Source organism: Lates calcarifer, linkage group LG4, assembly GCF_001640805.2.
Source record: "Lates calcarifer isolate ASB-BC8 linkage group LG4, TLL_Latcal_v3, whole genome shotgun sequence".
Taxonomy (NCBI): Eukaryota; Metazoa; Chordata; class Actinopteri; family Centropomidae; genus Lates; species Lates calcarifer.
In genome coordinates, this window is record NC_066836.1 from 3144482 (window position 1) to 3160000 (window position 15519).

Sequence of the window (15519 nt, forward strand, 5' to 3'; positions counted from 1 at the left end):
CATTTTTTAATGCCTTAGCATACTATGACATTTTTTCAAATTTTTTGATGCCTTACTATACTATATTTTTGTGACTTTTTTGACACCTTACTATACTGTGACATTTTTTCAAATTTTTTGACAACTTACTATACTATATTTTTGTGACTTTTTTGACACCTTACTATACTGTGACATTTTTTCAATTTTTTTGACTGTTTTTGATGCCTTACTATACTATGACATCTTTTCACATTTTTGATGCCTTACTATACTATGACATTTCTGTCATATTTTTGATGCCTTACTATACTATGACATTTTTGTCACTTTTTGATGCTGTATTATACTATGACATATTTTTAAAATTTTTTCCATCATTTTTGAAACATTACTATACTATGACATTTTTTGACCGTTTTTGATGTCTTACTATACTATGACATTTTTGTCACTTTTTTGACGCCTTACTATACTTTGACATTTTTTCACATTTTTTAACACCTTACTATACTATGACATTTTTTGACCGTTTTTGACATCTTACTATACTATGACATTTTTGTCACTTTTTTGATGCCTGACATTTTTTCAAATTTTTTGACGCCTTACTATACTGACATTTTTTCACATTTTTTAACACCATACTATACTATGACATCTTTTGGCAATTTTTGACGCCTTACTATACTATGACATTTCTGTCACATTTTTGATGCCTTACTATACTGACATTTTTTGACCGTTTTTGACATCTTACTATACTATGACATTTTTGTCACTTTTTTGACGCCTTACTATACTATGATATATTTTTGTCACTTTTTTGATGCCGTATTATACTGACATTTTTTTGACATTTTTTCATGCCTTACTATACTATGACATATCTGTCAATTTTTTTCATCATTTTTGAAACATTACTATACTATGACATTTTTTGACTGTTTTTGATGCCTTACTATACTATGACATTTTTGTCACTTTTTTGATGCCGTATTATACTGACATTTTTTGGAAATTTTTTCATGCCTTACTATACTATGACATTTTTTTTTAATTTTTTTCATCATTTTTGAAACATTACTATACTATGACATTTTTTGACCGTTTTTGATGTCTTACTATACTATGACATTTCTGTCACTTTTCTGATGCCATACTATACTATGACATTTTTTCAATTTTTTTGACTGTTTTTGATGCCTTACTATACTATGACATTTCTGTCATATTTTTGATGCCTTACTAGACTATGACATTTTTTGACCATTTTTGACACCTTACTACACTATGACATTTTTGTCACTTTTTTGATGCCTTACTAGACTATGACATTTTTTGACCATTTTTGACACCTTACTATACTATGACATTTTTTCACATTTTTTGATGCCTTCCTATACTATGACATTTTTGTCACTTTTTTGATGCCTGACATTTTTTCACATTTTTGACACCTTACCATACTATGACAATTTTTGTCACTTTTGATGCCTTACTATACTATGACATTTTTTCACATTTTTTGACGGCTTACCAATATGCCTTACTAATTTTTGTCACTTTTTTGATGCCTTACTATACTATGACATTTTTTTTTAAATTTTTTCATGCCTTACTATACTATGACATTTTTTGACACCTTACTGTACTACGTTTTTTTTCACGTTTTTGATGCCTTACTATACTTTGACATTTTTTCACATTTTTTAACGCCATATTATACTATGACATTTTTTCACATTTTTTGATGCCTTACTACATTGACATTTTTTCAGAATTTTTAATGGCTTACCATACTATGACATGTTTTGGCATTTTTTGATGCCTTACTATACTATGACATTTTTTCAAATTTTTTAACGCCTTCCTAGACTATGACATTTTGACACCTTACTACACTGTGACAGTTTTTGACATTTTATGACATTTTTTTGACACCTTACTATACCGTGACATACATTTTTGGATGTTTTTTGATGCCTTACTCTTACAGTTTTTTTAAATGTTTTCCACACCTTACTATACTATGACATTTTTGTCATTTTTTGGACACCTTACTATACTATGACATTTTTTGACGGCCTTACTACACTTTCTGGCGGTTTTTTGACGCATAAAAATATTTTCCCACCTTCACCTCTAGTGAACCCAGGTGTTTCTTTGAATTCACCTGAAAAGCACACAACATTTACTTAAAACAAGGCTTTTTCCAAAAATACATGACATTAATTAACTCAGAATAAAAGCATTTTTCTTACCTTGAGGGCTCTCTGTCTCAAAGAACTAATTGTACAAGGGCTCTGCAATCTGCAGTCAAGAGTGGTTACACCTGGAGGGAAATAAAAGAAATATACAAAAGAAAATGATGAACAATTTAACCCAAAAACATACAGAAAAATTCAACATTATAGCTGAACTTGAACAGTGTATGGTCATAGCCTCCTGAAGAGAACAAGACAACAAATATTTGGGGAAAAGTAACTAAAATGATTATTTTCTACCTCCCTTAACTACTCATTGCAGCATATACTACTTTGAGCTGCATATACGTCCACTTAACTACATACAACAGGAATATATATTGTATATGTATTGTATATATTGTTTTTTTTTCTCAATAAAGAGTCTTTGTCCTCAGATATGCAGAGTTTCAAAATAAATAAATTATTTATTAAAATAAGATTTTACTCACCTCACAGAGAAAAACAGAAACCATGATTTTCACTTTGAAAAATTAAACTGAACCTTTTAAACCTTGTTTGAATGTATTGATTTCTAATAGTAATTTCAGCTCATGCATTTTGGAGTGACTTAAAACTTAGTTTTCAAACCTGTATTTAACACAAAACTATGTCCTCAATCAAGTGACTGTGCATGATCCCTAAGAAGCAAAACAATCACAAGATGCTAAATCTCACAAATAAAAGACATAAAATGTCTACAAAGTGACTGCCAAAAGATGCCCAGTGTTTGTCATGTTTATTACTCTTTCATAAATTTTCTTTATGGCAGCTGTCAAACAATTACAACCAATAAACCAGAAAAGACACTACAATCAAAAAAAAAGTTTTTATTTTTATTTTCAATAATAACTTTTTTGTTGTTATTTCGTATGAATGATTGGCTTAATGTTCCCTGTATATAAACTGAGAACATTCTTTCTTTAAAAGATGTTATGTTGGACAGGGAACCTTACTTGAATTGTACAGCACTGAGTTTGTTACTTATTTTCCATTTATCAGTAAGTAAAAAAAAAAAAGCTGTCATAGTATAATAAGTCAGAAAAAAATGTCATTAGAAACACCAATCATAAAAAATGTCATTAAAAATGTCACAGTGGTAAGTTTTAAAATATCACAATATGGTATTTCATGTAACGGTCATAGTATCTAAGTATCTATCTTTAGAATCTAACTATAAATGGTATTGTAAGTCACCTACATATTTTGAACAGTTTACATTAATTTGTAAGATTCCTACAATCAGTGCCAGGTGAATGTGTTTCTCCAAAATCAAAATTGAATGGAATGGAATTTCTAATGCTGCACTGTGGGCAGTGAAACTCTTGATTATTTTCTTATACCACAAAAGATCTTTCTACAACAAAGAAAAGAACATCACTCAATTTAATGACAAAAAAGCTTTACTCTGTTACTGACTCCATGATAACAAAATTGTTGTTAAATAAAGACACAGATTTTATATTCCAATATGATTATGTAACAGTTACATTTCCATAAATATATACACAACAAAATCAATGGAAATAGTGTTCATCTGAAGAATCAGATTATGACTAAAACACATTTGTCCTCTTTATGTTGTGCGCTTCAGTTCAGCCACTATTTCAAAAAATCCTAACCAGAGAACTGCCTTTGGGTTTACAGCACTTGGACATCTTCCCACTGTGATACATCAGAGGTCCACTTAAGTTTTCAATTAGAAAATACCTAGTAATCAAATTATTTTACAATCCATGAAGGATCTTTCTTAATTGTCTCATTCTCTGGACCGAGGATGGCAACACCACATGTCCTCTGACCGACACTCAAGTACCTGCAGGAAAACAAGACAAAGAAAACACACTTCATTCTTTGCCTGCAAAAAAAATGTATATGTTTTTTCAGTTTTTTTTCCTTTCCCTCAATTTCTGTTTCTTTACAGTTCTAAATGACATTACAGCTGTTATCGGTTAAAGTACTAGTTATGCCAACAACAGTGGTATATCACTGGGATTTTTTATACCAGAAATAATTGGTATTGGTATAGATTTGATGGTGTCTTTACCTTTCAGCCACATCCACCAGGTTTTTATGAGTGACAGCGAAGAGTCTTTCTCTGTGACCCTGCTTCATCTCATCTGTGACCCCACTGAGGAAACGACCCATCCCTGCAACATTAAGACCAAACTAGTGTCAAATTAGCAGAACCCAAGCAATTTCAATTCAATTAACAACTATTTTCATCATTGGTTAATCTGTCAATTATCCTTGATTAATCCTGATTAATCCATCAATTTTGGTCTATAAAAAAAAAAAATCATGAAAATATGCCCATCAGTCCATCTGACATCTTAAAATTCTATCTTTTGTCAAAAACCCAGACGTATTCAATTTACAATGAAACAAATACATGAGAGAGTAGGTCTTTTTTTTAGCTGAGCAGACAAAAAATAAAACTGCTCGGCTAAAAGACACAAGACCATTTTAAAATGTCACATTTTCTCTGAGGTTTTCTGAAACTTCTATTACATACACTGTAGCATTTTTAATCTTCACAAAACTGTTGTGAAAAAAAAGAAGATTATAGACTAATTTTGAACGTACATTCAAGTTTCACATTTTTAACGTTGCCAGTAATGTAATGTTAAATTTTCCAAAGATTTGATTTGACTTCAGGAAAATGATTGAGCTAACTGATGTGATGTGCCGATATAATGGAGTCACCTTTGTCTGCGGGGGCCACAGGTGAATCAACAGCTGAGAAGATGGACAGTTTGGCTTCATCAATGTCTTGTTGGGTGAACTGTCCTGACTTTGCCCAGTCAACACCTTTACGAAATGCAGATAATGTCTGTACTGAGTTGGGGTCCCTTAGAAACATAGGAGACATAAACTGAGGTCAACACACTGTTCTTATTATATACTGTATCTCACAGCTTCACCTTCATAAGTAAGGTGGATATACATACATATAATGTACATTCTACATACAATATGGAATGCAGTCAAAACAGTGTGAATATTGTGATGAACATCTGCCTACCTGTATGAGTAAAAGGAGAACAGACCGCCTCCTCCCATCCTGGCACCACCACCATAGGCTCCACCTTTCTCTCGGATCTCTCCATGGAGAAATTTAGCTGTCATCATCCTTGCCAAGATACACAAACTGACAAAAAGATATAAAGTGGTATTAGACAAGGACCTGCATGTTTTACTCAAGTCATTTGCACAAAAATCATGTTGTGACAAAATTATTACAAAATAACAGAAAAAGTTCCCAGATTGATTGTAATTTTAACAGAAAATCTAAGCACTCAAGTTTGCCTCAACAACACTACAGAGAGTAATTAAATGGTAAATGATAGATAATAGTGCAGTTACCTGGCATAGTCCTCATGAGAGAATGGTACTGTACGTATACTCTCACTGACAAAATTGACAGGAAAGGGCATCTGGAAGAAGGTTTTCATCTGACATGGCTGGAAATTCAGCTCCTGTGGAGGAAAAGCAATCTAGGTTTGTTGAAATTTACATGCAGGGAACTAAATAAATATATATATATAAAATAAAACAGCACAGTGTGAAATAAGAAAGGCTAAACTGAACTTACAGAGATTAGTTTTCTGCTTGGTCCAGAGTCATTCAGAGGGTCTAGTGGTCTCTTTATTAAGGAAATAACATCAAAGAAAAAGGAAGAATAAGTAAAAAGATTGTCTGATTTGTCTGACTGGTATATTCACCCAGTGTGCCTGTTGAAACCTTACCTCAGTAATGTCTGATCTGACAGGTTTGCGTTCTTTTCTGTTTTCAGCAACGTCCCTGATAAAGCTCTCCAGCTGTGCTGCTGTGTCAGACAGTTTCTGTGGAGTTGTGTTGACTGCACACCTGTAAGGAACACACATTTTGATTTGAAATGAGAAAGGAAAAGTTCATCATGCACATCATTTTGTTAAATTGCAGCAATTACAAAAACAAACAGGAGAAAACAACATTATGAAAAACAGAGTACAAAGGAAATGTGTCTAACTTGAATCTTTCTATCAGAAGGTGTAACATGAACCCACCTCATGTTGTCTGGGTTGAGAAGGTGTTTCTTGATTCTGGGTAATGTTCTGATAACTTGGCTGAGGTCTGGCATCTCAGCTATCCTCTTCATAAATTTCACCTAATATTCAAACAACCATAACACAAAGTACTGTCAGTGACACAACATCAACAGGTGTAACAGAGACACTGAAGAAAGCAAAGTCTCATTTGCAGAAGTGTGAAGAAATTAAATTGTCTCCTACAGTGAAGAATAACATTAATCAGTCGTATCACTATGGCTGGGCAGTGTGGTTAAAATCACTCTCAGTGTTACTGTAAATTTCTACAATAAAGACATGGATTGTGATAGTTTGACCCTGAGGTCAGGTTGTGTTTCATTACAATCACATTTAATATAATAAATTCATGCAGAATCTCACAGAAAAATAAACTGATGTTGCCATTGTTATGCATCACATCAGACAATAGCCTCAGGCACTAATTTGGTTACTTTTTAGATGTTGGACAGAGAATGAAAACAAGAGCTCCCACTCTTCTTCTACTTATATATATATTATATATTATAATTTCATTAAAATCCCATTTCTTCCACAATTTATTTTACTGTTGATGTTATAGCACAAAGTGATATGAAATGTGGAGTAAAGGACAGTGGGATGTGTGAGCATGTGTCTGAGACCATCATTTTACATTGAGCTATGAAAACATTAACAACAGGTAAGTACCTGTTCCATTCCATTAAAAGTCTCCTGGAGGTCTCCTGCTGGAGTCAGGTGACGGCCCGCACGGGTCATAGCGTACATGTGACCAGAGTATGAGATCCCATTGGCCAACTCCTGTGCTGACATCATCACTAGAACTCTCAGGCGCTCCTCATCATCAAAGTGGGGGCTGAAGAAAAGGCAGTAGTTTGATTCAGTTTCTGCCACAGCTTCTCTGCATGCAGCTCACTGGTGGCCACGTCAACAATCTCACATCGCCACAACTTACTCTTCACCATAATTAAATATATTTTAATATATGTATTAAATGTTTTTAGAAACTGCATGGTCTCACATCAGCAGGTTTCTGCACCTGTGAGACATAAAACTGTCAGAGGATTTACCTGTTGAATATGTCACTCCACAGCTGAAACATGTGAGGAAGGTTCCTCTCCAGGCAGGAGGAGAACAGGAGGATACCCTGACACAGAGAGCACAGAATATTAGAACACAGTCTTCACCACATGAGTGAATACACAATTAGAGACTAAAACGCTGATGGTTCAAAGGTTGCTGCAGTAAGCGTGCACTTGGCTAAAGGCAGGGAATCAAACTGGACCATTTGCCAGACAAACAAATTGACAATTCTCTCATTTGACTCTGGACTGTATCCACATGAAAACTGCACACAAGAGGGACCAGGGATAGAAATGTATTTTTTGGCTTCAGTGTGTTCGAGACACAGATACACTGAGCTGGCACTGACCTGCTCGTACATGTCCAGCTGTGTGGAGTCAGGGATGACCTGGGTGGAAACAGACATGCCCCCTGTCCTCAGCTCCATCTGCTGGGCCTGCTGCCTGTAATCCAGACCTCCACAGCCCATTCTAATGAAACAAACAGAAACATTGATCTAGAGAGGATGTAGATTTAATTTAACAGAAAGAAGAAATGGCTTTTCAGCAGCTTCTTCTTCACAATGTACTTCGCAAAAAGTGTCTTGAGTATTTTGTGTGTATGCATACATCATATTCTCAAAATAAGAGACACAAAATGTACAACAAAAACAGCCAAAAAGCAACAACAACAAAAATGTTTGTTTTGTGTACTTGTGTGTGTGTTTTAACCTGAAGAAACAATCCCTGACCCCCTCCAGTGCTCTTCAGACCTTGTTCTGGTCTGACAGACTGATAGATAAACTCACCTGGTAATAACACTGCAGAAGAGTGGGACATAAAGCCTGAGATCCTCTGGCAAGGTGTTGAGACTACACATGGCTCTGAAGTAAACCAAGCCATTGGTGGGCTGTTCACAGTACTGAACCGGCACGCCTCCTGTGGAGGTTAGGAGAGGAAAGCACTCATGAGTTTCATCAAACACTCTTGACTTGGGTGATGACGACAAAAACACTGTGCTCATGTGACATGAACTGTAGTATAGTAGACACTGTACTGTACCTGCTGCGCTGATATGAACGGGGGTGATGGGTATCGTTGGCTCGATGTCAGACACTTTGAGAGCAGGCAGACAGGATGCATCCTGGGTTTTACTCTGGGCAGTCAACAGCTCCAGACCTTTCCAGGAAGAGACGTAAATATCTGTAATATCTAGTGAATACTTGAATCTCAAGTGCTTTACACTACATACGCATTCAGTCACACACTTGCAGGGTTCTGGTATTAGACACTACTTTACTGTACACTCTACTTTACTTCTACCTACAGATGTCTTTGATGCTTGATCTGCTCGATCACATCAAGAGACTCAGTTTGAAGGACTTGGCTTATGACACTCTTTATTTTCAGACATACTCTACTACGTAACACTTTCTGTGTACTCCCATGGACTCCCATGTCAGCACAGTCTCCTTTTGTATGTTTAGTTGTTGTATAACTACTTCTACTATGTCTCAATGTCTGTAAAAAATTCACAACATCACTGTTTTTTTGTAGGTGTCCAATAGAAACATGAAATCTATCCCTGAGAGTGTTAATAGCCAGGGGTCAATAAATTCATTAATCCACAGTAAGTACCTTCCAGCCTAACTCCAGGCAGGAGGAAAAAAAGGTGAAAATTTAACACTTTGTTTGGAGCAACCTAACAAGTAGCCAATCAGAAGCTTCCCCTGCAAAGGAAAACACAGTTTCACACGTGGATTAGTGAAATTATTGTTACCTTTCTCATAGATCTCCTTCCTGTCGCTGTCAGATAGAGCTTGAATCTTTTTCTGAAGCTTTTCCTCCTCAGCCTTTGCCTGTTTCTCTAAATAGGCTTCATCTGGGCTCATGGACAGGGTCAGTCTGTGTGTGTTCTCCTGCAGGGTCAGTTGAGTGAGTGGGGGAGTTAAAGGGCAACAAAACAACACGAATTAGCATTAAATCCTGAAATTCAACCTGAGGACCTGTGGTGGGATCCCTGTCTGAAAGTATCTGCCCTGCTGTGACCTTGTACAAGAGACTAAAAACCCAACCAGCTCCAAAGGGCTGCTAACCTGACCTTTGACCTCTGAATAACGAGAAAAATTTCCCTTTAAGGGATCAAAAGACAATCACATTAAAACTTGACTTTGTAGTGCATTTTCCTTCCTAAAGGCAGAATGTTAGCCTGAAGCATGTTCTCCTTTTTTTCCTCTGCAATCCACTTGCAATGATATATAGACACACAAACACATATATTTAAAATAGTAGTGATTTCATTCACCTTAAAGTAGTGCTTAACTTTGTCCTGAAGGAAGCGAGGGTTTTCTGCCAGGGACTGTCTGAACTTGGCAACACTGTCACTGATCTGCAGCAGTTGTACAGGGTCGCCATCATGGTTCCATGATGATGCTATGTACTAGAAACACATGAACACATACACACAAAATGTTAAGAGTGAGGAAACTGATGTATAGCAACTGCAGCTCTGAAACAATGTAGGACAAATTATCTAATTATGCCCATATATAAATCATTGTAATATAACTGCAAAACACTTTTTAGACAAAGATAAAGGTTTTTAGAATTACAGTAACACAATAAGCAGGAAGAAATAAGAAAATAAAGTACTCTGTCTACAAGACAGTGTCCCCAGACAAAAACAACAAACATGTCTACTTAATGTCTTAATATGTAGAGAAATACACAGAGAAAGTAGGGTAACAAATAAAAACATTGAATTTCATGCACAGGGAACACAAACTAACATCCATGTTTCTAATATACCACCCACATGCAGGTTTATAAATACGCATAGTGTCCTTGTGGTCGTGGAAACAAAATGAAGGCTAAAAGATAAAGAGAAGTGAACTCACCGAAGCCAAAGACAGACCGAAGTTGGTGGACTGGTGTTTCATTTGGATCTCAATCTTATGGAGAAGAGCCTCAATTCTTTCCTCCTCAAAGCCATTCCTGTGTGGGATGACAAGTAGAAATAACTCATATAGTATGGAAATCTTTTTCTGCCTTCTTCCTGTTGACTCATGTAAAAGACACATGTAGATATGCTGGTCCTACTGTAAAGGTCTCACTGTATTCTGTAGATCACTCTGGACAGGGGAAATAAAATTCCTGAGGTGAAATGTAATAGTTGTGCAATTTTTGCCCCATGGACTGACACAATCACTCTTGACTTAAAAAAAAAAAAAAAGAATAAATAAAATCAGATATGGCTGTTTTTTTTTTTTTTTTGTGAATCCAAGAGTGATGTACATTGTGGGTGGAGATGGAGCCACTAAATCTCTGCAGAAGCAGCATGTAACACTAACAAGTTTTAAAGTGACAGGTATACTATCAAAGTCAGAAAACAGTGATGACTTTTGCTGGGCCTGCCTTATGTCAGTCTGTATAATATTCTCTATTCTGTTTATCATTTATGGAAAACACTCTATAACTGAAACTAAAGTGCTACATGTAAACAGAGGACTCTCACACTCTGTGAAGTAAAACCCAAAAATACACAACATGAAACAACAATTAAACAAAAACCACAATAGCCACTAGGACAGAGGGACTTACTCTATAATGTCATCAATGGTTTGGCTGATGATTTGTTTCACCCTCTCTATGTCCTCCTCAGCCATTCCCTGCAGTCCTATGCTGAACGATGCCTCCTTGGTGCTGCCATCGTATCTGCACAACAGGACATTTCATTTAGCTTTCAGCCAGTAAAGTAATGTAATGTTGTTGCTATATTAAATCTCATGTACGCACCCTACAACAGAGGAGAAGTCAGTTCCTATCTTGGGTTCGATGAGAGCTTTGTAGAACGGGGAGTTTGGGCCAGAGATCATCAGAGAGGACAGCAGACTGAGAGTGAATCCTTCAAATGTGTCAGTGATGCTGGACAGGAAAACAGAATAAAGATCAGAAGTTAAGGAATAACAGAGCAGGGTTGAAGCTTAACTTTTAAAAGACAACTTCTGCATGGTGCCTTGGTGTACTGAGGGAGATACTCCTTTAAAAACGATCAACAAGCCACCATAGGTAAAGGTCAAAAAAAGAAGATCAGCAGCAACACAAGAAACAGTATCTGTATCTTCATAACCTTATAAATGCTCTGCTTCAGATTGTGTTTATGTACAAATGTCTCTGTGAAACACAGCAGGAAATAAAAAGATGATGTGATCTTACTCTCCCAGCAGGTAGCTCACACACAGCGTGTTCTGCCTGGCTGGATCCGGTGCCAAAGCATCAGGGCTGCAGGTCACATGGTCCTCTCTCTGAGGGAAACAATGAAACTCACAGTGAGATTTTCAAAATAAAATGGGCTTTTCACTGTCAAATGCTGCAATTAGCTTTGAATCGCTCTGAGTTTGACTATAGAGAGAAGTTTGGTTATGTAAAACCATTTAATGTTAGAGTAATGTCTGATTTGTGGACATACTGGGCTGCTCCAGTGTGACTGGGAGGGGACCTCTGTGTTCGGGTTGATGCGTTCAAACTTGGACAGAGCTTCTTCTTCAATCTGCTTCAGATGCTGCTCTAAAGGCAAATCTCCATAGGTGAAGAACCTGGGGATGGAAAAAAAAAACTCTCTGAAGGATGTGGATTTGTCTGTCTTATTCTCCCTTTTAAAGTCAATGTGGTTTGTTTTTATTCTTGGAAAATGTAACATGTAATGTACAAAAAGCACCGTTTGTAGGACAAGAACACTTTTCCTTTCCTGAGTGTGTATGTGTGTGTGTGAATCCCTCTACCTAGCATTGCTGGGGTGGTAGTGTGTGGCGTGGAATTGTTTGAGTTGCTCCCAGGTAAGGTCGGGGATGGCCAGAGGTTCTCCACCTGACACCACAGAGTAGGTGTGGTCTGGATACAGCTTGTTCTGAAGGTGCTGTGCATACAGACGCTCGTTGTCCGACTGTAAGAACACACACACACACATCCTTGAGTCCAATTTGAAGAAATTTCCTCAAAGCTTTACTGAGATATTCTCTTCATGAGTGCTGAACAGATGGACAACCCAAAAACATAGATGCCAGCAAAGAGGTAATAAAAGACATTTGTGGAGTAAATTTTAAAGGTGTTGGGGGGAATGTACCCTGAAACCCTGTATACCTGAATGATGTGCATGTATCTAGGATATCAGAGACTATCCTAAAAGAACATTATACTAAGCTTACATTCAGAGAGAGTTTACTTACAAAAGCACCCTTCATTTCATTGAACACCACTCCTTTAAACACTAGAGGGGAGTTGGGATCTGTGGGATTTTCATTCTCCAGCCTCCAACCCTCCTGCCTGGAAAAACAAAACATACAAAATCCAATCATGTATCCCTGATGACATAATCAATATGACTAACAGACCTGACATGATATTCAGAAACACTTTATGTGTACTGCAACTATGCAGCACTAGTCAAAACTCACCAGAAATCCTGCTCTCGTAAACAAGGGAAGAAAACTGCATCCAGATAGACGGACAAAAGATTCTGGAAGTCTTTTCCATTTTGGGTTGAGAATGGATACATAGTGTAGTCGCTGGCTGTTGATGAGGAAACAGAGATTGTATATAAATACTTGAAGTATGTTCTGGGCAGGAAATACTGAAGGAACTGTTAAGCAGTGCAAGTATATCAACATAATCTTGGACTAATGAACACATAAAGAAATATACAAATAAGATAAAATAAATAAATAATCAGTATTACAGTCACGTACATGTGTAAAATTCCATCTGACTAAATCCACATTTACAATAAAACTGACAGTCAGAATATTGTTTTCACAGGCTCAGAGGTCGAGATGGTTTTCTGTACCTGTGAAGGCATTCATGAAGGTGGACAGAGACCTGTTGAGCATCTTGAAGAAAGGGTCTCTGCAGGGATACTTCTCAGATCCACACAGCACTGTATGCTCCAGGATGTGGGGAACCCCTGTGCTGTCCATGGGGGTCGTCCTGAACTGGACACTGAAATACAGCAACACGTGTGTTGAAGTTCAGGTCTGTTTTCTCACATGAACATTAACAGGTAGTGCTGTTGAAAAAACATTTAAACCAACCTGAAGAGGTTGTTGGAGTCATCTCTGGCTGCGTGCAGGTACTGAGCTCCAGTTTTATCATGAGTCAGCTTCACTGCTGTGAGGAACAAGTCAGGGACTGCTACAACCTGGGGAACAGAATTAACAGTTGAAACTAGTCTAGGCTAGTCTCAGCCACTGGAGAAAAACCTTGTCAGTGAAGGTCAGTGAAATCATAACAAGACATCTAAACAAAATTCAACCAGAAAATGGTAGATTAACATGTAGAGCATTGTTCCATACATGCACTGAGACCTCTACAATGTTGCTAACTTACTTTTTGAGCCAGTGTCAGCAAACAAAGATAAATTCAGAATGAAACCAAGCATTCCACTTACCTCTTTGACTGTAAAGCCATGGATCTTATGTCCTGGTTGGTACTGAAGAGCCCTCTCTGCTGAAGTGCTCTTCAGCCTCCAAGTATGCCGCTGTCCATTGAAACTGCACAGATAAATACACATCTTATGTTTTTTGTATTTCACAGCATAAGATATTTTGTGCACTGGTACGATAGTCAAGTCAAATTTTGTTTGTATTGCCTAGTGTCAAAGAAGTCTGTGCAATATCCTCTTTCCTCAGAAGGCAAAAAAAAGTTGAGCCAGGGGAGACAACAATTAAAAAAGGATCCACGTTGGATTTTAGTGAAATAAAGGGCAGTACAATAGCATTAGCTATTATTTATTTCCCCCACTTGCATCATATCCATTCAACTCCACATTTTTTGCTTTGTCATCCACCCCCCCCCCCCTTCCCTTCACAGTGGCTGTGTGCCATGGGGACATAGCTTGCGAACCACTACCGTAAACTCTCAGATCAGATAAGGAAACATCAGGGCAAAGTTGATTCTATCTTAATAATTCTCCAACAAACTAAGTCAGGGTTTCCTCACCCTCATTGGCCTTGGTCGGTTTCGGTTGCAGTCACACAGATGTGATGTGGAACTTAGTTTACAAGATGAAAAAACAAACACACATACACATCGTTCATTCATATTCATTTTCAAAATATAACTTTCCAGATTGCGTTTCTTTTTTGCAGTTACACCTGCCTACTTGGTGTGAGACCATATACAGATTACTAACTTTGTACAGACCATAACATTATTGATCACATAATATCATACTGAAGTTCTACTCCTCTAACTTGCTCAGACACACCCAACAATACTTATTGACCAACATATATATCTAGAGGCCTCCAGGTGGATGAACCTATTCTTCCTTTGAAAGAACAGACTGGGCTAAAGTTCTTTACAGTTAATATATATATGTGGCAGCAGCTGTTTCATCAATTTAAAACCGCATTTCGACAAAGTCAAAGCACCCTCTCATCTATAATATCACATAACCTCGTCACATTGGAGTCCGTAAATGTTGTCGTGACACTACACAGTCACTAGCACATACAAATATCATTGAATCGATGCTAAGTGTGTTAGCTTCAGTCTGAACCGTTAGCTAACTTACCTCAGATATCGAAGTTTCTGGAGAGCCGCCTTCGTTTGACGAAACATGGTTTTGTCAGCGGTTGAATTATACAACAACGACTAAGTCCACTTCTTTCGACAATAAAACTACGCAATTTGAACCAACTCCTGTCAATAAATATACATTATTTTGGTTCAGCATCCCGAGTCCTGTGCCCTCTCATGCCGACTACTCAAACCGATGTCACATTGTATCGATTGTGTAATGTACAAAAAAGAGTAGGGCTGTAGCACCTGCGCAGACAGAAGATCTTAGAGTCATTTTGAGTGTGATGTTACCCATCCAGCTACATTGCAAATCTACGGATACACGTTGAGCAATTTTTGGCACCCGTAAGCCAAACCTCCACCTCCAAGCATTCCTGTTTTTGATTGGTCAAACTGGGAAGAAGCGCGAATTCTATTGGCTAAAGCGTAAAATCAGTTGGTGAAGCGTGGCTCGTGTATGTATGTATTATAACATCACGGGCTAGTGTAGGGAGTTATTCAGGGCCAGCAATACTGTAACACAAATTCAACACCATCTTAATATCGTACTTTAACTTTGTTGCAGTTTCAAATGTTATTATGTTATTA

General features: G+C 37.1%; 1 protein-coding gene across 1 annotated transcript; it reads right to left on the reverse strand.

Annotated features, from left to right (window-relative positions):
• Positions 1-3040: 3040 nt before the first annotated feature.
• pitrm1 (pitrilysin metallopeptidase 1) lies at positions 3041-15141 on the reverse strand. The gene is made up of 27 exons (XM_018672720.2): positions 14924-15141; positions 13796-13898; positions 13440-13546; positions 13196-13347; positions 12807-12921; positions 12579-12675; positions 12135-12295; positions 11822-11948; positions 11569-11657; positions 11149-11277; positions 10954-11067; positions 10251-10347; positions 9659-9793; positions 9134-9272; positions 8416-8532; positions 8163-8292; positions 7725-7845; positions 7363-7439; positions 6983-7148; positions 6275-6375; positions 5975-6095; positions 5821-5871; positions 5592-5704; positions 5251-5376; positions 4932-5077; positions 4273-4375; positions 3041-4041 (listed from the first exon to the last, which is right to left on the reverse strand). Exons 1-27 carry the CDS (start codon positions 14968-14970, stop codon positions 3948-3950), a joined length of 3078 nt encoding a protein of 1025 aa, XP_018528236.1. The 5' UTR covers positions 14971-15141; the 3' UTR covers positions 3041-3947.
• Between the last annotated feature and the right edge of the window lie 378 nt (positions 15142-15519).

Bases quoted from the DNA above. Each gene is read 5' to 3' on its own strand.
- pitrm1 (XM_018672720.2), bottom strand. From the start codon at position 14,970: ATGTTTCGTCAAACGAAGGCGGCTCTCCAGAAACTTCGATATCTGAG. The intron at 11,068-11,148 runs GTGCGTACATGA...CCTGTTGTGCAG, and splicing joins GACTTCTCCTCTGTTGTAGG to ATACGATGGCAGCACCAAGG. The intron at 9,794-10,250 runs GTGAGTTCACTT...ATGTGTTTCTAG, and splicing joins TCGGTCTGTCTTTGGCTTCG to TACATAGCATCATCATGGAA.